Source organism: Hippichthys cyanospilos, chromosome 9 (genome assembly GCF_059441005.1).
Source record: "Hippichthys cyanospilos isolate Australia breed blue-spotted pipefish chromosome 9, RoL_Hcya_1.0, whole genome shotgun sequence".
NCBI lineage: Eukaryota > Metazoa > Chordata > Actinopteri > Syngnathiformes > Syngnathidae > Hippichthys > Hippichthys cyanospilos.
The window spans coordinates 14,837,226-14,860,198 of NC_142377.1; the positions used below are offsets into that span (position 1 = coordinate 14,837,226).

At 38.7% G+C, this 22,973-nt stretch overlaps 1 protein-coding gene across 4 annotated transcripts in view; it reads left to right on the forward strand.

The window, feature by feature from the left end:
- The window catches only part of acap3b (ArfGAP with coiled-coil, ankyrin repeat and PH domains 3b), a 53,728-nt gene that overhangs the window by 20,223 nt on the left and 10,532 nt on the right, over positions 1-22,973 (forward strand). For all 4 annotated transcript variants that reach the window (XM_088423320.1, XM_088423321.1, XM_088423322.1 and 1 more), the window contains exons 2-13: positions 4,951-5,008; positions 8,196-8,315; positions 8,668-8,721; positions 11,673-11,731; positions 12,000-12,183; positions 12,350-12,394; positions 12,508-12,603; positions 12,814-12,888; positions 20,631-20,743; positions 21,477-21,528; positions 21,654-21,754; positions 22,852-22,963. In XM_088423320.1, the coding sequence (XP_088279446.1) occupies positions 4,951-5,008; positions 8,196-8,315; positions 8,668-8,721; positions 11,673-11,731; positions 12,000-12,183; positions 12,350-12,394; positions 12,508-12,603; positions 12,814-12,888; positions 20,631-20,743; positions 21,477-21,528; positions 21,654-21,754; positions 22,852-22,963 (1,069 nt within the window). The remainder of the gene's footprint in view (positions 1-4,950; positions 5,009-8,195; positions 8,316-8,667; positions 8,722-11,672; positions 11,732-11,999; positions 12,184-12,349; positions 12,395-12,507; positions 12,604-12,813; positions 12,889-20,630; positions 20,744-21,476; positions 21,529-21,653; positions 21,755-22,851; positions 22,964-22,973) is intronic.

The following is a 22,973-nucleotide window of genomic DNA, read 5'->3' on the forward strand; positions in this document are numbered from 1 at the left end:
TGTTGTGTGTACGGAGGAGGGCTTGGGTGCCAGGGGGAGCAGTGAAGGCATCTTTGTAAGCCTGGTATAAGATAGCAGTGTTTGCCTTAACGCGCTATCGGTGTAAAAAGGGAGCGTGTTAGGGCGGGGGTGTGTTCCAAATGTGAGGATTCTTTATTGAAGGCTCTTTTGAGGGAGACTGAGCTTGTTTGTGTGCTCTTTAATGGTGTGGCGATTGTGCACTGACCTCACAAATCGTCCAATTAAATGCACAAATGAGTTTCCTGTTCTGTTTCTTTGTCATCTTGAACACGGACTCGCACACTCTGCATCAGTAGATGCGGTAGAATTGTAAGGTGTGTTTTAGAAAACAAGTGCTCAGTATTAAAGATGCAGTTTAACCAGACTAATTTGCGTGAGTGTGTTTTAGCAGTTTAACGACGTCCATGATGGCAGAGCAAAGAAATGAGACAAGATCTTGTTAATTTCCCACCTCTAAAAAGCACCTGCTCACATCATGTTCAATATCAGCAAACATAGCAATCAGCCAACAGATGAGTGATCCTCCAGCAAGGACTAATAAAAAGGAGGAAGCAATGTACCAAATGTACCCATCATAAGTATCCTATTACTGCATATTCTGAACATGCGGATACATTTTTCTATGGCGGGGAGATGCTGAAATGCAATCATATCAGACAAAGAAGGAAATTGGTCAGTAAAAAAAAAGCGTGAGTAATGCTGATGCCTGTTGCTATGGTGATTTGGGTCAATGAACGGTTGCTATGGTTGCCTCCCTACTTGGAATTCCGAGAAGGGGATATTTTGACGTGTGCGCAGTCTGAACTTGTGGGTGGAGGATCAAAGTGTGTAATTATAAATGAGAGTGCACTGTGCGTATGTGTGTGTGTGTGTGTGTGTGAATGCAAAAAACTAATAACTCTTCAATATGTGCTTTTGATGAAAAACATTGTTTCGCTCTGCACTCAGAAACAATAAAAACACACAAAAAACAAACAAAAATCACAACATTACAGCAAAAATTACACACTGTAAAAAAATAAATAATTCTGTGAAAAGGTCAATCCACTGGAACCAAATGAAAGCATATGAGTATTCCACTGTAGTAAAGAAAACATATTACCCCCCCCCCAAAAAAAATCATTCATGCTTCTTATTATTAAATGTACTCTCTCTAAAATTAATTTTGATCCAAGATTTACTTTGAAACCCGTTTGATCTGAAAAAAAGTGCTTTCACATTATTATTATTATTATTATTATTATGACATTTACTCTCCCTGAAATAAATTTTGATATATGATTTGCTCTAAAACCCGTTTGATCTGAAAAAAAACCCCAAATCTATATCATGCTTTCACATTGTGCTCCTGACCCATTTGTGTGTCTTTGTGCGTACGGATAGCAATCTACATCCACCTGACGTTTGTAAAAATACATTAATAAATAAATAAAAATAGGTCACTGCCCATCTTGTTCTGCTGAGTCAGATTACAAATACTGACAGATTAAAAATGCAGGGATTATCCATCCAACTGTTGGACATACAATGAGCTGTATTTATGATAGAACAATAAAGTAATATGCGCATATACTCCATTTATATTTTAGGCCAGATTCAAATGCCGCCTTTTTATTTTGACTAGATTTGTTTTGACCCACTCGAGTCAACATAGTCACATGTATCCAATCAGTCAATGCGTAACAGAGGAAAAGCATTCCATTTAATAGATTTGTGGCTGATGTCCTGTTGCATGTGAGTATTTTTGCCGCCGGGCCTCAGCTTGGCTGGTATCAGAGGCCCTGTTGTTCCCGCTGCCCCTTTCCCTCTAGTCTTGGAACCGATGCTGATGTGGATGCGATGTCGTGTGACACATCGGGTCTGCGAGACTGGAGCGGACTCTGTGTGCCGACCGCAAGCCGTGCTGTATACGCCTGCGTGTACGTTAATGTGAAGAGATGCGGGACCAGAATAGACTGTTGATGGTTGTTGGGTCTGATGAGTGTGCACGTGGCACGTGAATCTCCCCTCCCCCATTGCCAAAGATGATGTTAGACCCTCTACTGTACGTTACCAGTGGCAACAAGCATGCGCCCATCCCCCCTTTTTGACCGGACTGCTCGACTACAATATCATTATCATCATGTCAGAAGCTTTAGATTGTTCCTGGTTCAGTATGTTTGTTAAATGATGACGTTTAAAATCTTTTGCTCTGAAATGATCCAAAAATGTTGAAAGAGACCATTTATTGTGTTTAGAGGCGTAATGATCAATTGTTTACTAATTCATTAGCAAATTAATCTATAATTGTGATATTTTTTGATTAAACACACTGATAAACAGATATTGTTAAAGCACAAAAAAAAGATATTCTAAAAACGACATGCCCTACTCAAGGTTCAGGTAACAACCAGTCACAGCTCAATATTAACTATAATATTGTCTTTAGACAAGAGGAACATATTGTAAAATAAACATTTTGGGCTGACTTCCCCTTTAATCATTTAAAAATGCAAAAATTGTCCAAATCCTCAAAATTACATTCTCTCAATAGCAAAGTTTAAATATATTTAGTCCTCTTTTTACATATCCTTCAATTCACTATTTCCATTATTTAAATTCTCGTTCCATTAATCATTTCAGCCGTTTGACACGTCTCTGACACCTCAGAGAAATGCAAACACTTAAACACTTTAAAAATTGACAGTTGTGAGCTTAGCACCATTCATAATCATCATTTGAATCCCATCTCGTCTTTACAGACAAAGTTATAAGCCAGGTCTGAGGAGTGAGGACAAATTGCCATTTATTGCCTTGAGTAATATGTTGCCCACGTTTGCACCCAGAAATCTTAACGTATCCTGGACAGGCCTGACAACCCTCAACAGCTAAATCCACGTGATTACGATTATACACGTTTTGAACTGTTATGCTGAAGCTGGAAGGCAACGCGCATTGATGGATGCCTGCTTATTCATGGTTAAGCTATAGTCCTCCACCTCTAGCGCTGGTCTCGTTGACAGTGCGGCATGTGTGATCCTTGATCTAATGAGCTTATCTCGGACCCCTACGCTGAAATCACTTTGACGTCGGATGTGTTTGCTGCGAGCTACGGGGAACACCATGCGAAAGTGTTGGATTCATTGCTTGAGTGAAGAGCCGCAAATGAGGGTTGGTTTGATGGTTGACTGTGCATATCAGCAACAGTAGTCAAGTGAAACAACAAAGTGCTCTGACATCTGCGGACACACAACATGCCTTCGATGGAGACCACACACATGCTCATCCTTCTGTGTCGGTAGCCTGTTTTACACTTTGATAACTTGTAGAGAAAAGTGTTCAAAGGGGAAGTCAGCCAAGGGTTTTCTTTACAATAATATTAAGGCGACGATTAATCGGCGGGTCGATTAAACGGGCCAGTTACGGTCCTACAAACCTAAGAAGAAAAATGGGCAGGAAAAAAGAAGGGGAAAAAGGAAAAATAGGATACATTAAATAAATAATAATGATTGTGGTCCAACGTAATCGGCCAAGGAGCTGACAATTTCAGGTCGGACCCTAAAAAATACGTTCTATATGCCTCCACTATTCTAAACATGACATTTTGATTGATATGTCATTGTGGATGATGAATTAAGCCATAAAATCCATCTGTTTTCATCCAGCTTTGCGGGCGGCCATTTTGTCATTAACCATCACCTGAAAATGACATCACAGTTCCTCACTGCTTACCTGTTTTCTGAGTTTGGTTATGTGGCATTTGTAAGCTGAGCTGTGATTGGTTGTTACCTGAGCCTTGAGCAACTGTGATGTCATTACCCCCATAGATGGATTAAAAAAGGTGAATTAAGATTCTCAATTCCTCTTCCAAAACGCAGTATTAATCAGACTGCCATGTTTCAAGTAGAGGTTCCACATAGATTTTATTCTGAGGTAATTCTCCTCTTGAAGCTAATTTTAAACTGGGGCATGGCTTCACGTGTTCTTTTTCCAGTTCTGCAAAATCAGCTCTGCATTGAGGGTGTCGCCCAACGTAAAAGAGTTGCAGATGACCGCGGCTTTGCGATTTACCGGTGACATCATCACCATCCTCCAAGCGCTCCAGTGTTATGAAGAGCTTGTTCCATTCAGGGTGTGACGCTGAACTTTGCCTGGATCAAATCCAAATAGGCTCCAGCTGATGTTGTCATTGTGGAATTCACATAAACTATAACACATTTCACATATCGAATTATGCTGATGCTTTAGTTTTTTAGGTGCTTTGCTTCGAGGCACCTGTCACATTCATGTGCGTTTTGTTGACTCCTAAAGAAATCCTACGCATTCACGTAGCCTTTGTGTTGACTTTACGAACACTGAAACGAGGATCTGTACCTCGGCATGATGTCATTCATTGATTTTGCAGCTGGGCCATGGCCACTAATCTTAATCATTGGGACTAATGCACAGGTCTTTGCAAGCGTGAAGTGTGGTGTCTGGTTGCAGCTTATTATTCAGCAGGGATGAAATATTATCAACTCGAACATCACAGTTATCAGGCAGCTTCACAGAGTTCTGCGATTTCATTTGCCAGAGATATTACTTCAAAGGGTGATGAAATTTGATATTCTCATCCTGGAATCGAATATAGCATTGAGACACAGTTCTTAATCAAGTAATTGATCACTCCAAGACATTTGGAACGAAAGAGAGCATACAGTACATTGAAGATGAGGTTGGACCTCCTAAATGTTCTTCTGGATCGCAAAGAAAATGAAAACCCAGACACAAAGTCTTTGTAGAACGTCAACTCAGGCGTTCTTTAATAGATGAAAAAGTTCCATATTTCCATCCACTTTCACTGCCTTATGGCATGTTGTCCCAATACGTTTGTCCATGAAATATATTTCTCGTAGACGCATAAGTGCAAGTCTATCATCATTTCAGTAACTTTACTTTTTCTTGTCATAGGGCCGGCATTGACGATGTGGAGACAGACGTGGTGGAGATCGAGGCAAAGCTGGACAAGGTATGGATTTTTTTTCCCCCTCCAATGTACAGGATTACTAAAACAAATGTTTTTATGTGACTGAATCATAATGTCTCACTAAAAATGGCATCAGTGCTTAGATGATGTATGAACTCTAATTGGTTTTCTTTGTATCCGTCGATTTAAACCAGATGTGCACTGCTATGTCCAATTGGCTGGTGCATTGTTAAACAACACAGAGCTCGCTTTGGCGCGCAGTGCAGAAACATTACTGTCGCCTGTTTCTGTCTATGTCAGCAATTTGAAGCTATCCCAAAATAGTACAATGTTTATTAATGTATACATGTGTAGCCATTGTCATGAATAATTATTAAATTGGTTGAAAGCAAACTTGACGTGCGGAATACATTTCCTTGTGCATTATTATCATTCAATGATAAGTGCTCTAGAATTAAAGTGCATGGCTAATTGTCCTCAGGGAGTCTCACATCTGAGGTAATGCTTTTTCATTCAAATTCAAAATAAAAAGCAATCTTTTCATTTTTTTTCTCTAATTTCCACATTTTTTGACCGATTCAGACGTTCCAACATTAAATTGTTCTGCTCATGCATATTACAAATGTCTCCCCAGACTTATAAATCCAAAAAAAAAAATCATTATTCCACATTGTTCTATGTCTCTTCACATGAGTCCATATTGTTCAATATCATTCCCCACAATTGAAAGTCATTCTATTATCTTCTAATTATTTCCACATGCTTACAGTTTTTTTCTTCTTTTGGCATTCACACACAATTTCTCTAGAAATTGCATCTTGTAGTATTTTATTAAAAATTCACATCGTATGCCAATTTTTCCATAAATCTTCGGAGCTGTTATAATCAAACCTCAAAATTCTGGCAAGCTACAAGTGACCCTGAAAATGATCTACATTGTGTATGTTTGACAGCTCCAATTGCATTTAAATGCTGACGCTTTATAGGGAATGACAGGTCCACATTTATGTCCATTCACAACCAACGCTGTTACCGTGTCAACGTTTTCTGCATTACAGTTGTAAGTGGAAGATCTCTCTTACATTGTTGTAGTTTTAGGTCAATTAACACAAACCATTGTGTCTTATTTGAGCAGATGTAGCAATCCAAACTCCCAAGTGGACCCCTGTGGTTCTTTCCACCCATTTGTTGACAGGCTGACACATATAGTGTGCCTGTAATGGCCTTGCTCAGACCCTGGGGGCTTAGTGTAGCACACGATGAGATCACGTTGCCCCCATCAGCCACCTCACTGACAGATAAGTTGTGAAAGAGCAGGCCAGGAATCGCTGTGGTGTAGATAAACAATGACCAATGTGCAGCACATGTAATATTAATGCTTTATGTCTGATGCTCATTTTACTTATGCATATACATGTAAGAGCTAATTAGGCATTCCAACTTACATGGTGTCCTACCAGTTATTCCATGACCGGCCAATGCTTGTTTGTGAAGAAGCAACCAGCAAACTACAGTATATTTGCATGCCGATGAGCTTTTTGCACAAGATGAAATGATTCACGGTTTTAGTCACTCCTTTTTCTGCATAGCTTTCAAGTTTTTAGCAACACTCTTTCCAAGTGCTAAAGACTATGCCATTCTAGTGCGTCATATTACCCGCAAAGTGGGAATGCATAGTTCACACAGCACTCTTGAGCTGTCATATTACCCGCAAAGTGGGAATGCATAGTTCACACAGCACTCTTGAGCTGTCTGCACCCCATAATTTACATGTTTACACCCTCTTAGATGGCTCCCTTGTTTGCGATTGAGCGTGTGATGGGAAAATTTTGCTGAGTTATTTTACTGTCTGAATTCCCAGTCTAGAATGACCTAATCAACATCTTTTAAAAGGGAAGGTTCTGTCTATTTTGCTGCCTCTCCTTAAAGAAAAAAAAAACAGTCTATATATATATATATATATATATATATATATATATATATATATATATATATATATATATATATATATATATATATATATATATATATATATATATATATATATATATATATATATATATATATTTCTGATTTTTGTCGAATACCATGATAAAGAGATTGCATGTAATACCTTTCAGTTGCTCGAGGAAAGAAATCACAAAATATCTAATTATATTCAGCGTATTGACTAGGCTGGATCCCAGATATTCTTTTAAAACCATTAAAAACAATCCAGACATAGTTACTGTTATTATATGTTCAGAATGCCGGAAACGAATTCCACTAAAAGGAAAAAACACTTGGGAGTGAAACAAATAAGTTAGCAAAGAAATGACCTCTGTGACCCAGCATGATTGTAAATGTTTACGATTGAGTCTCTGTGCACTCTTCATCTTTCAAATGACAAGCACAAGTGAGTGCCTTGAAAGAATGTCAAATGGAATGTGCAGGATGTTGAGCATGTACTATTTACTGTACACTTCACTGATCATCCTTCACGATTGTGCTGGGCTAGAAATGATAATATTTGCGAGAAATGTAAATGCAGCCACTTGGAAGAGATTAAGTTCAGTTCTTTATTCATTTTTAGTTATATACTTGCATAAAAACCCTTTTAGGGCACAAATATTATGTATATATATATATATATATATATATATATATATATATATATATATATATATATATATATATATATATATATATATATATATATATATATATATATATATATATATATATATATATATATATATATATATATATATATATATATATATATATATATATATATATATATATATATATATATATATATATATATATATATATATATATATATATATATATATATATATATATATATATATATACATATATATTTTATAATTATTGAAATGCTTGATATGTCAGCATCCCTTGTATGTATCAGTCACATGTTCAAAACTTTAGCTTGCTCAATAACCTGTAACAAATGACATACTCATGTGGGGATAGATTGGTGAAAAACAAATACCAAATTGGGACATAGGAGGTGACAATATGTCATTTGGCTTCCACTGGCCTCAATAGATGTTTTTTTTTTCTTACTAACTGCCAATCTGCCTAAGCATTGTTTGATTTATGTAATCACTGCGACTATTCTTATCCCCGTGTCACATTATGTAAAGCGTGCGACTTTTTAAATAGAATGCCTTCTCGCTGTTATTTTTTTCAAGTATTCACTTTTTGTATTTGCTCCTCCTAGCTGGTGAAATTGTGCAGCGGTATGATCGAGGCCGGCAGGGCCTACGTCAGCGCCAACAAGCTCTTTGTGAACGGCATCAAGGACCTCTCCCAGCAGTGCAAGAAAGAGGAGATGGTATCGGTGAGTGAGCGCACGTCACTTCTATTGGCATGTTGGACGCGCAAACATCCAAATTCCAAATGTAGGTCGGAGTCACCTTCCCATCAGTCTGACTCCAAGGGGACATTCAGGCGGTTCTCCGCATGAATCAAACAAGTGGAGCTGTATAAACAGTATTGTCTAGACACGGAGACGTTCAGCTGTCATAAGCGTGACACGCGACCGCATACGGACAGGAGATGTTTGTACTTACATGGCTGCAGGCGGCGGCATCAGAAAATGGAGCCTCTGTTTTAGCAAATTGTTTGAAGTGTCAGGGTGTCTCAGTGTCTTCAACGTTATGATAAATGTGCATATGTGCTTGTCTATGCAGGACTGCCTTGAAAAGTGTGGTGAAAGCCTCCAGGAAATTGTCAACTACCATATGGTAAGAATCGTATACAATAAAACAGACTTCGGCCATACAGTAAGCTTGACACAACATTCATATAATACGGCAGCCAAACTGGAGTGATAAACATAATAGAACATTTTGTCTCCTGTCCCCGAAACATTCACTTCCGCATGGGCTCACTTTTGCATAAAAAGCACACACGCAGTTGTACATGTGAGCTTATTCAGTGACAGTGGATATGTGTGCACATATGTGTGTGATTCAAACCACATGCTCTGGATGTCTAACATACAGTAACTACAACTTTGCATACATATGCTTTGAAACAGTAGCTCTTTTTTCACTGATGCACCCCCTATGAAATATTTTTTTCAGGCAAGAACCCCCGAACCAGCGCAATGCATTTTTGGATGAGAAAAAAAAAGGAAATTATTTCACAAATTACAATTCACATCTGTAGGAAACTGAACAAAAAGGCATACAATGTTTTGTTAAGGAAATTGCTATCTGGTGCATTGAATTGGTATTTCTAATGATCTTTAAGATGTTCTACTTTGTAAGTTGTCATTGAACGCATCGCTGGTCAACTGCGTGAGCATGGACAGTACAGCAAGTATTTCTTTTGCTTTTCCGCGTAGTTACCAATCGTGGACTGCGAGCACTTTTTTGGAAGCAGTTTTAGTTCTGGTTTAACATGAATGTGAAAGTAAAGTTGAAATTGTTTACTAAGGTTTTTGGTATGAGATCTTATGACAACCTTGTGATTGACATACACATGGATCAAACAATTGGTTTTCTGGATTAAAAAAGAAAAAAAACGCGACATCAGGGCGTGACCTCAGTAAAAATAGGGACTAAACAATGGAGCTGATGAAATCCGTTGGGACTCGGGACACAAGGCTGAAAAAAAATGTTTGTCCTACTGCCATTGTCCCACTGTATCTCTCTTCCCTTTGACTCAATCTCTTCCACTCCCTAAGGGTCAATCCTGTTTGACCGCTATAAGCTTTTCAAATCAACTCAATGTGTGCTGAACACAAGGGGATCCATCAGCTCCGTTTGATTTAATCGCCCTTTCTGTTCGGTGTGACATTGAATTTAATGCGGCTGCTTTTGTCATAAATGCTGTCGAAGTGTGTTCTGTCCCATCTCGAGGCCTCCCACCCCTTTTTCTGAATCACGCTGAAAAGCGTGAATAGTCACAGCGTTGGTCAGAGCGGATACGTTTTCTAGATCATTTATTTTAATATTTTTTGACTGCAGGAAGAATGACTAAGTGTGATCCAGATGGCTGACCTCAAGACTGGTCCTTTTTGCTCTTTTTTTGTAGTTGTTGAAGAACTGACTGAATTTATGTAGTTATTGCCCCAAATGTAATGAATTCTACTCGTATTGTTGTGTATTAAAACATCTGGTATTAGCTTGTCAGCAGCTGTTGTGTATGCTTGGACTGCTGCCTGACGTCGGCAATAACAAAGCAGGGAGGCTCTTGAACGTTACACGAGTGCGTTCGAGGCAACGCCAGCAGACATGATGATATGTGGGGGTCACACCCAGCCGGACACCGTAATCCGAAACAGGTTTGGGTGGAACCTTTGGATTAGTGGTGTTCTTTCTGAATAAGTCTAACGGAGCTGCTTTAGATTTCTGAGCGGGTTGGCAACCTCACCACTGTGGAAAGTACCAAGCATTCCCAGCACTGCACTAATTGTCCCGTAACTTGAATTTAGCTCGTTATATTGCCAGACAATGGGATAATAACCTTATTTGCTGACCTTCGTAAGAAAACAGGAAAAGACACATTTCAAATGAGTAGTCCAAAATAACATATAAAAGTGAGTGTTATTTGGTAAACAGGGGTTGTATTGTCAAACACTTAGAACCGCCTCAGCACATAACGTTTAGCTTGTTGACGGGAGTATACATTGCAAAAATAACAGTGTTTTCCCACCATTTGGATCATTTCTTTTTGCTGTTATCATGTGTATTGTCCATATGTATAATTAGGACATAAATTGAGTGTCACTCAATTTCTAATGTTTTTTTGTGAAGATCATTTAAATAAAACAAGCAAGAATACTGCTAGAAAACAGAAAAATTGTATATTATTTAAATCTAAAGCGCTACAGTGCATTACAATAAATTTTGTTGGTCCCATATGAGATACGCTTTAGTGTGAGGCAAACATTTGTGATACTTGTCTGAACAACTTGCATACAAACTCAAGACACGCGTATGAAATCTCTCGGGTGTATGCGGATGCGTTAAACTAACAAAGCAACAAGTTTGTATTGCCATCTTATGGTGAAATCTGGGACTACAGTCTGTGCTAACTCGTTTTGAGAGCTGCAAATTTGTTCACTTTTGCAGTATTTCCCCATCTGTATAAAGCCAAGGCACAAATTTTACTCACACGACCGAAAAAAAGTGACAAACTTATAAATAACGAAATAGCGATGATATATCGATTTACTGTTAAGGGTTTAGTCTGTATAAAAATCTATTCTGCTATTTAACATTCTCTTGCCAATGTAAGTGTGTAACAAGAGCCACTAGAACAGAATAGATTGCGTTTATTGTTATTGTATAGCTGGCATTCAGCAACATTGGGTGTGCAGCTCCGATTGGTGCACATTAAATAAATATGAACAGGAATGACAACAGGAATGTTATTGTATTTAAATCATTGCCTAAGGACAGTTGACATGTATTTAATTTTTTAGTAGATTACATGCGCATAGCATCTTTAAAAGCTGTTTTTTGGCAAACATATTTGGGCCTTTTTATTTTTCTGAGCAATACCTTTGAAATCTTTATTTACAGTTTCTATGTTCTGCAATATTGGATGACACTGAATTTACTGCATTGTAATGTTAGTCATTATGTTAATGTTTTACAAAGTAAATATATTTTAGGGGTAAAACGTTGAGAGAATCATGCGATTGGCTTTTGCGGATGATTATTTCCATTTCCTCTTTCCACAGATTTTGTTCGACCAGGCTCAGAGGTCAATCAAACAGCAGCTTCATGCTTTCATTAAAGAGTAAGTACTCTATAAATTGTATTTTTTTTTTATTATTTAATTAATTTTTTATATCATGTTTTTATTTTGGCACAGTCATCTTTCAAAAGTGCATATTGTCCTCTAGTTTCTTATCTTCATACACTTCCATTACAATTTGAAAATACACTTTTCATCAGTAATTAAGAAACATGAAGCATTTCTCTATTTAGGAGCACCCTCCATGACCTAAATTATACATTTCCATATCTTGTAAGGTTATTAAGAAGGATAAATGTCTCCCTGCTAGTGACGTGCGCAAGTTCAAGGACACCAAGAAGCAGTTTGATCGAGTGCGAGAGGACATGGAGCTGGCTCAGGTGAAGAACGCCCAGGCCCCCAGGAACAAGGTCCACGAGGCCGAGGAGGCCACGCAGGCGCTCGTCCTCAGCCGGAAAGCCTTCAGGCACCTGGCGCTGGACTACGTCCTGCAGGTGGGCCACAAACACTGTTATACAAAAGCTCTCCACTAGGTAGTGCTAATGCTCCATAGCTACTCAACCTAAAGCCATGAATCACACAAAGGCAAGCGCTCCAATAGCTTCAGTTAAAAATCAAAACCAGTTCATTGAAATGAGCTGTGTTTTTTTTTCTTCATAGATTAATGTGCTTCAAGCCAGGAAGAAGTTTGAAATCCTGGATGCGGTGAGGAAGCCATACTTATTTCCATTATATTCGCATTTCTTACTCCACATATTCTTAACTAAAAAATAACAATATATTTTTAATGACAATTTCATGTTTCTAAACCTGTGCAGATGCTCTCCTTCATGCGTGCCCAGTACACTCTTTTCCAACAAGGCTTCAACATTCTGGATGAGATTGACCCCTACATGAAAAAGCTTGCAGCCCAGGTGAACAAAACCAAATATAGCTCACATACACACCCCGCACACGTAAAAAAACACAACTCTCTTGACTAATGTCCAAGTGACCTTCCCTAGATCATCGTTATAATGTGCTTCCCCAGATGTCTGACCATCTTCCGGTTATTTGAAATTTCATCTCAATTCGGCTTCTATTTCCATGTGCCCTTCTCATTTACTCTGTTCTGATTTGCGCAGCTGGATCAGCTTGTCATCGACTCAGCAGTGGAGAAGAGAGAGTTGGAGCATAAACATGCCCTCATCCAGCAAAGAGTGAGAGAACAACACATTTTTCAATTCCTTCTGCCTATTACTATATTATACTATATATACTGTATAGTATATACTGTATTGCCCCGATAGTAATTTAGGATGCACGCAAATCTTGGCTATGCCTAATCGCTTCTTTTATTGTAACAAATAATTTGGCAACAAACACACTTAAAACTAGCTGCTGTAAGCCGCAACTCCCGCTCAACTGCCAACAGCATCTCGTTCCCCCTTCCGTCCTCTCGCTTGTGCCTCCTACCTGACGCCACCTCCTTCCAAACAGGGCTCCCTGCCCACTAATCCACAATAGGACCACAATACATGGACATTTCACTCTCCTCCCCTTTATGACACCCTGAGGAGTGAACAAAAAAAGTCTTCTAGCCGCTGTGGTGGTCGTTCCTGCCTTTTGGGGCGGACGCAGTCCATTTCCAAGCGGTTGAACAAGACAATACGTAGCAAGAACATGGTTCCGGTGGAGCTTCATAGTAGATAGTTTTTCTTGACCTATTTATAAATAGTTGATTGACCCGACTTGGTCAACTTTTTTTTAAAGCGCATAATGATGAATATATACAGGTAAATATGTCATGAATAAATAAACAACACAACTTGATGAATGATACATTAACAACCAACAAAAAAAAAAAAATCATGAGAGGACACAGAAGCTTTAAAAGTAGTCTCAGCCAGTTTTTCAAAGTGATTTTATAAGTGCTAAAAGTTGGAATTTCATTCTATCTCCTTTGATTGATAAATCCTGGTTATTAAAATTATTTTGTAAATGGTGTATGTGTAACTACACAATCGCTTCTCCAGGCTTTTTCCACTGAAGCTCATCATCTCGCTACATTCAGAATTTCCATCCCTTTTCATCATTTTCAACTAATTGGCCAACTTGAAATCGAAATGCAGCTCACACCGAGGCCGTTTGATACATTTTATGGGTCACGCCGCGGAATAAAAGCTATAGTCTTTGCTCGGCGATGCTTCGCAGAGATAATCCATCTGTTGGAGGAATCGATGCCAACAACCTTTTCTGTTTTTCTGCCTGAGTTAGCCCATCACTCTGATCAAATTAGCTGCCAAGTGAAGGCTTCTTGCCAAACTTTGTTGAACGTGAGTGTTTCTGGCCTTCATCTAAGCTCAAACAACAAAAACAACACAATGAAAACTGGAGCTACTACTGTAAAATGATCAGAGCAACAAGGTGGCAGATTTTCAATATGGTTCATTTCAAATGCTGTTGTATGATAGGCAAACTTTATCGCAGTTGTGGGGATGTCTTCATGTATTGTTTGAAAAATTAAAATGCAGTCTAATGTCGTGTTTTTGTGTTTCCCTCCCTCTGCCACCAACTTGTCAAATTCTTCTTCAGACTCTGATGCAGGTGAGTTACCGACACTAACGCATACGCGTTGAACTATATGGAGCTCCATATTAGTCTGTGGGCCATGAATCTCTTTAGACATTTCCGACAGATGGATAAGACGTTTTAGGACTTATATTTGCGTTACCGTATAATTTGTGTGTGAAGAAATTTAATATTAGTCAAAGTGATGAATGAGTACTTTTGTGTCATAACATTCTCAATGAAACGGTCTTTAGGGTGATTATTGTTCGGCAACATGATTTCACTGAACATGTGTGCATGTCTGCGTGTGCTTGGCATTTCTGCCTGTTTTGGTGGTTGTGTGTGTATCTGTCTCTCGCGAGCGCACTCACACACACACAGACATAAACACACCATCTGCAACAAACCCATTGATGCAAGTTTATGGTCATCACATGGTGGCTCCCTCCATAAACTTGCTTTGAATAGATCAGTCACTCAATCTGTTCTGCGTTGATAAACAACACACACACATACACACACAAGCACACACACTTAATTATGTCTTTGTGATGAAAATTTGGGACACAATGCATTTCCTAAAACTCTTACAATGACAGCCAAGTGACTGATAGGGACCATAATAAGACAATATTTCCCAACTTTTATTGAGCCCAGACAACCATTTTACATTTGAAAATCTCATTGTATACCACTAAACAAAAATGGAACAAAAAGTATGGTATGAATATTGGAAAAAAAAAACACAAAACTGATGTACTCGTGCAAAGTCATGACTTGTATTATTGTATAACTGCAGCAGCTGGATACACAGGTTTATTTAATTTCTCTATCTGTTATTATATTTTGCTGGTATAAATAACTAAACATAGATTTATTCATTATCTCCCTCATATATTCCATTCAGAGATACTCTATCTAGCAAAGCTTTTTGATACACATTTTCAAATGGGGCTCTATTTTTAATGGGCAGGTTGCGCCACTGTGGGAGTGTTTACAGCCAACTCCACTGACCACCAATCAAAGAGAATCGTTTCATTCCTTTTGAATGTGATAAAGCTCAGCTGCAGAAGCATTGTGCATTGTGTCAGGGGGAGCATTTTCCTCTTAGACTAATATTTGGGCAGTTTTTGTTACAGCCACTGTTTTTTGCCATTTATATGAAAGTGTTTAAATCCCCGTATTGTTGGTTGTTGTTGGCTCACAGGCTTAGTGAAGATGCATTATTGTTTATTCCCTTTATGTTTTTTTCTGCAAGTGTCCAGTCAGATTGTCCGCTGAAAAAGCCGCTTCGCCATGAGCTGTTATAGTGAACGATAATGCAAAATCTAATCCTGCTAAACCTCACAGATTGGGATTATTTCATAGATGGGAATGGAACTGTTATTCTCAGTAGTACCACAGATGCGGGTGTGGAGTGTTAGGCCTCGTAAATACAGGGCCACTGACTGGAGGACAGGAGGTCAGTGGAGATTGGTGAGATGTGACTTTGCACCAGTCTAGTTTTAAACCACTTCCTCCTCATAGTAGCCAAACGCAACAGATGGTGTTAGCACACATGAGTGTGAGGGTGAGTGTAAGGGCAAGTGAATTATAGTAAACGCTCCAGTGGCATTTTTATATGAGGAAATGTGGAGCCCTACCATCCGCTTAAATAGGCTACATATCAGGAACACACATACATACAGTATCATGGAAGTGCTTTTATCTCAACAGAAAAAAACATGTTCGACTTAAATGTAGAAGCATCAAGATGGATTGATAAGAATCACGGATTTTCAGAGTTAAAGGGGCTCATTCCCATGTGCGTCTTTGGCCTGTGAAGAAGTTGCCATGTGCTGGACACGCCCACCAAGTGGACTGACGACATTGTGCCCCTCAACGTCCACTCCATCAGGTCTCAAAATAATCTACAAAAAACCTTTAATAACTATTGACTATTTTTGCTTGAAGTAAACTTTTCAATCCATTCGTGTCATTCGCATCATGCTAGCTACCAGTCGAGCCTTTAAATTTACAAACGCCCTCTGTTCTAGCAGAGCATATATTATCGTGGGCATTTTTGGCACCATTACAAATAAATATTGAGTGAAGTCATTTTGTTATACGTGGGTAAGAGGCCTCTAGACAAATACATTTTCACAGTGATAAAGGCCCTCTGAATTAAGCTAGAACCACAACCTGGCCGTCAAAAAAATCCCTTTGTCACCTTCAAAGCACAATAACAGGCAAAGCGTCTGCAGGAACACAAAAAATGAAGAAAAGCAGCAGAGAATGTTTGCCACGAGCCATTTGAGACAATTTCCCATGAAGAGAACGTTCTTTTTTTAAACCCGCAGGAAGCCACGAGACATCTGATTTTGTGAATAATAGATGAAAGCTATTATTTTTTGATGCGCCGTTAAATCAATGCATTAGACGAGGGGACTATAAATGTGCATTTGGCTCAAGTTGAGATGATGGCGGTGTTATGTGTAGAAGTCAGATGAAACACAATATAAATTGAATACAAGGGTCCAGGTGATGGAATGCTTTCAAAATAAAGGCAGGTGCCTTCGCCTTCATGCTATTCCCCAAACTGACTGGCAGTTTTTGTTGTTGTTGCTAAATCGGTGCTTGTTCCCCCCGTTTGTTATAAACTCCTCCCTGCTGTCCTTTCACCCGCATCTTTTGTGTGCAGGCGACTTAATTGTGGCTCCCAGGGGATTCTTGCCTCACTTTGCTCGGCCTACTTTTTTTTTCCAGCGTTTACAACTTTGCAAGGAGAGTTTCATGGGGGAAAATTGTTAAAAATTACGGAAAGTAACCTTAGGCACAAGAGAGGGTAAAAATACACCGAGAGGCCATAACATCAATTCCAAGCATATAAATGATGAACAGTTCTTTATTAGTCAAGCCTTATTTTTTGCAAGGGCCTATTAGTAGTATATTTTTTATTCTGCGTCTAATTATGCACGCATATGGTTAAAGGCAGAAAGCGCAATCATATCTTACATTTTGCCTTTTTATTGTCTCCACAAAAAACAACTAGCACACTAAATAATACTCTTGAAGGGGGAAACCCTAAACAAAAAATTCTATATAATAATGTTCTATTAAGCCCCACGAGGGTAAACACAGTATTTTGATTAACATTGCATTCATGGAAAACAAATTAAGCAGCAATATTCATGCGTTTTTGTCCATCTCAGGTGGATGGAGATTTTGCCAACTGCTGTCAAATGAAAATGACATCATAGTTGCTAAGAGGTCAGGTAACGACCAATCGCAGCTCAGATAGATAGATAGATAGATCGATAGATAGATGGATGGATGGATGGATGGATGGATGGATGGATGGATGGATGGATGGATGGATGGATGGATAGATAGATAGATAGATAGATAGATAGATAGATAGATAGATAGATAGATAGATAGATAGATAGATAGATAGATAGATAGATAGATAGATAGATAGATTTTGATTGTTATGCACACAGATGTCAAATATTTAAACATCTCCTTCAAGTGCTAAAATATTACAAGTTGTATGTACGCCAAATAAAAATGAGAATCCAAGCTAAAAAGTTACATATACACAATATAAGATTTTTCAAATGTCAAAAAGATTGCAGGTGAGCTGTGGTTGGTACTTACCTAAGAAATTGTGATGTCATCTTCAGTCGACAACAAGTGGCAAAAGTATTGCACCCTGAGATGGATTTAAAAAAAAAAAAAATCATGTTAATTATTCATATTCCACATACTATTAATCAGAATTCCATATTTAGGTTAATGGTGGTAGATAGAAGATATTATTGTCTGGAATATTTGGGGCTTGACTTCCCCTTTATGTTCCGTAATGATAATGATTTTTTTTTTAATGTAAACAGGAGATCAGACTTGCATTTCCCTAATTCTTGTTTTTATTAAACAATTGTTTTCTATCATGGTCTGTCACATGCACCCATAGCAACCATGTGGTGCTTTGCCCTTGTGCCACTTGTATGCTGCATTCTTCAGGTCGTGGCTGATTTAAGGTGGGAAGCGGGGGCTCCATGCCGGTGCTGGGGGAGTCATAATGTCAGCTTGATTAGGCAGGAACAGTTGTCACATCCACAGACAGATGGAAAGCTGACTCCTCCATAAAAATGAGGATGTAGCCGCGGGCTTGACAACGGGAGGGGCGGCCGAGCTCTGAAATGTTTGATCCCCCGTTCCGGCGGCGGCGGTGGGGTCGCGGGGGCACGGGGACCTCACAGCTGTATGGAAATGAAGCGCACGCGGCGGGGCAGTGTGCGGTCCAGCGCGTGGAGGTGGAGGCACGGCACGAGTGGGTGGGCTGAGGTTAGCCTCCGTGCATGAGGGCTGCACTAGTTGTGGGATATGGTGGACATGTTCTTTTCTCGTCCGCATTGATTCACAAAAGCGACCAGTATTTATTTATTTATTTATTTATTTACTTTATTTAACTTAATTTTATTTTTAATTTAACATTTTTTCTAACATGCTTTTGGATGTCTATGTTGTCAAGATGAAGATACTTGGAAGGCTGAGCTATCCGCTGGTGAGGAAACTTGTCATTTCCTTTGGTTGTAGCGATAGATGTTAGAGTGGGATTATAATGTTTGCCAGTTGTTTCACCTGTGCCTGTGGTGATTATAATCAACTTGTACACCCATGCTGACTTGTTTTGTTATTTGTCTCTCATAAATGTCCATTGTATTATCCAAATCTTGTAACTTTTTGTTTACTGTATATTTTTATCTTAACAAAAAGAAAAAAAAAGACCTTTCTTCTGAATCTGAAAATGTCTGGTAACCATTCCAGGGTACTCAACATCTACTGGGATGGGCGCCAATGCACATGTGACCCTATAGTGGAAACATGATATAGAACAGCAAGCTTTTTTTTTTATTTAATTATTTTATTTTTTTGTTGTACACCTTCTTTTCATCCAAATAGTCCCAAACAGTGAAAAGCATTTTTGAATGTAAAAAGAAAACAGCCTATACCAGAGTGCAGTTAGAATTACATTTGTATCTTTTATCTTTTTTTTATATCTCTAATGTCATGTGTTTTTCCAATTGCCTGGCAAAAAAATTGTGTCACTAGTGAAATACCCATACTTTAAAAATCAATAAATAAATAAAAAATAGAGTATACCACATTTTGCAATGGAGTCGTTGTAATGCAATTTAGCAGTAGGTTTCTTCTTTTTCTAATTAATTTGCTTCTAATTCGGCAAGAAAAATGAACTATTTTTGTCACTGTATTAAATTAGAGCTGATGCATGCAGAAACCATGTTAAAATCTCACTTACCCCCTCAAGTGCCTTCATGTACCCCAAGGGGTACTACTACCACCATTTAAGAACCTCTGGTATAGGAAAAAGGACAGCAAAATAATACAATTAAGAAACTAGTCACACGTCTGTTTTTTGGAGTAATTTAGATCTTGTATTGTTTTTTTTTTTTTTTTTTCAGTTTAAAAACAATTCCTGTGTGGAGTTTGCATGTTCTCCCCGAGCCCGCGTGGGGAAAACATGCATGGCAGGTGTATTGGACACACTAAATTGTCCTTACATGTGATTGGGTGTGTGAATGTTTTTTCATCTCCATGTGCCCTGGATGGATGGATGAAGGTTTTAAAGAAACTTTTTTTAATTCCTCAACCGCCAATCATCATGTCTAAACAAATAGACGTTTGGCATTTGAGGTCACGGAAAGGGAGGCTTACTGAAGGTGCACTTTAACATTTTTCGTAGTCAAAATTAATCACTGAATCATAACATTTCAACTGGTACGCCCATATGCGTATAATATCTCGCGCATTATTTGCTGCGTTGCTGTTTCTCGTCTTCACAACATGATAACTTGGCATTGACTAAAGAGCCCCCTAACAAAAGGGAAACCTGACCTTGGAGCTGCATTATCATTTTCATCAATCTTGTTTCCTGCCTTTTTGTCACCCTGTTGAGCAAGTTATTTCATTCCCTTTCTGTGGAATTGCACCTTTGTGTTGACAGACACTGAGAAGGCAACTTAACAGATAGAAAGCTGCAGAGTGTGGCAATGTGGAAAGGTAACCTGAGGAACAGATGGCCTCGCATTCACCTCTGCACAAAGGAAACTCCACCTGAAATGAGCGTTATTTGAGTCACCCGCCTCTCACAATGAAGCCACTGTAGAAAACAGGCGCAACATTTGCAACATCCTCTCTCCATACATGATTAGCATGTAATTGGTCTAAACTTAGACTTCAAATGTGAACTTATCACTCCATATAATCATTTCCACATGTTTAAATAGATGAGTAAGTTTTCCCCCCCATTATCTGAGCTCGTTGCCAATGAGTCAGGGACTCGATTCCAAATTTGAGCAATAATTTAAATGACATGCCTCCACAGGACTTTTCCTACGATGACCCCAAGTTGGAGTTCAATGTGGATGCCCCCAATGGTGTGGTTATGGAGGGCTACCTCTTCAAGAGAGCCAGCAATGCTTTCAAGACCTGGAACAGGTAAAGTGTAACAACAACAACATAGCATTACAACGACAAATGCAGTTGGAAAGGATTTCAAAAACAGATCACCTAAACTGTGTTCATCAGTTAAAAACATTGTGAACCATTTTGACTTACCAGTAATACTGAATGAATCACCTAATGACTCAAGTGTCTGATAATGTTTGCCTGAAAAAAAAAATGTGTTCATTATTTTAGTTTTGTAACGAATTAGTTTAGATTTCACAATCATTCTGCAGCTAATGAATAGCTTTGACTATTCGGACATCCAACAGACAATATTGAGAATCTGGATTTTTTTGCTTTGCGTGGTGAAAAATGACAAAACATTCCTGCTGAAATATTAATGACAAACTTTCATAATTTTGCATAAAGCTCAACATATTTTTTACTTATGTAAACGCTACTTTCCTCTCGATAAATCTTAGCTTTTAGCTCACCCCATAAATTTTAGTCTAGGAAACAAATTTCCTGGCTGGAACAGCACATTTGAATAAGATAATATAACAAAACATGATCAGTAGGAACAGAGAGTGTGTGAGACTGTTAGCATCAAAGTCATTTACGTATTTCGTGCCAGACTATATGCCTCAAACTTTTTTTTTTTCTTTGAACTAAAGCATTCAAATTGCTCAAGCACTTGTTTCAACTTTAGTGAGACATCCTGTGATATTTTTTCCTCAACACAAATGAAGAGATTGCCTAATTTGGTGCCATTTTTCTTTGCAAGGCGATGGTTTTCCATACAGAACAGCCAGCTGGTCTACCAAAAGAAACTTAAGGTACAATTGGATTTGGTGAATTGATCTCATTCAATAAAGTAATGATGGAATGATACCAACATAAAGATGAGTTTAGGTCCTAATTTGTCACTACAGATAGTGTATTTAACGCACCTCTGCTACAGGATTCTTTGACAGTGGTCGTGGAGGACCTGAGGCTGTGCTCCGTCAAACCTTGTGAAGATAACGAGAGGCGGTTCTGCTTCGAGGTGGTTTCACCCACCAAGTAAGTCTAAACATGGACATTGTGACCCGACAAAGAATTAAGTTTACTCTAAAATGAGTCACAACGTAATGGAGTGTGGAGTCCCCTATTAAATTCCTCTTCTGTATTTACCTATTGTCAATCGGGGGGTGGAGCTTCATGGAAGCCCATGGCCACCCCTTGTCCCTATAGCCACCTCTACACCTAGAGGAAAAATGTGATATCTGTAATTTTTGACAATCTTGTTTTTTTTCCAGTTGCCAGTTATCTACATTTAACTATGTAATAAAAGTTATTTTAGTTCATGAAACCCCTGACCACCCCTCGTCGAGGTGTGTTGACACCCTGGCCACACTATCGAAAAATTTCTGGCTACACCCCTGCTGTCAGCATTAATTTAGCTGTCAAAGTAATCACACAGTTTCGTTGACTCATCTTGTTTCGTCTCTAACTTTCGAAACAAAGGACTCTTTGTAATTCAACTAATTACTACATTATTGAGATTCCAAAGACAGAGAGGCTAGGGAATGACAATTGAAAAGTTTTTCTTGAGCGCTCTAGAACACCTTTACAAGGTGTAACCAATATTACAAGGTAATTAGATAGTAAGTACACAGCAGTTTAATCATTGAATACAATTTTGAATCAGGTCTGCTGTTTGAATCAGCCGCCAGCACGTCTTTGGCTATTTTGGGAGCTGTGACCACAATAAGCCTCGTTAATTCTAATTTCAGTGTGCTAGTGCCCTCTGTTGGTGAATGTTTGCTGCTTCTATCGACTCCATCCATCCATTTTCAATAGCCTTTGTATCAAAATCTCATTCAGAAAATGTGCAGTACCGCTATGAAGCAGCCTGCTTTCTAGCTATTATTACGCCACCTCCGGTAGCCCTAACGGTGGATAAAGTGTGAATTGCAACCTAGTTTTTAATCAAATCATGATTATTGACTTCCTACAAGCAACATGTATGTATTACAAAACACATTAACAATAAAAATGTGACTTTTAACAGCCCCTATGATTTTTTTCCCTCCTGATTTTTAAAGCCAAACGTGTCAAAGAAACACCACTTTTCATTTCATGCGGTATGTGACAAGTTGTTTTCCATCACCTTGCAGGAGCTGCATGCTACAGGCTGAATCCGAGAAGCTGAGGCAGGCGTGGATCCAAGCGGTCCAAGCAAGCATCGCCTCAGCTTACAAAGACATCGCTGACAACTACTACATTGAGGTATGAATAG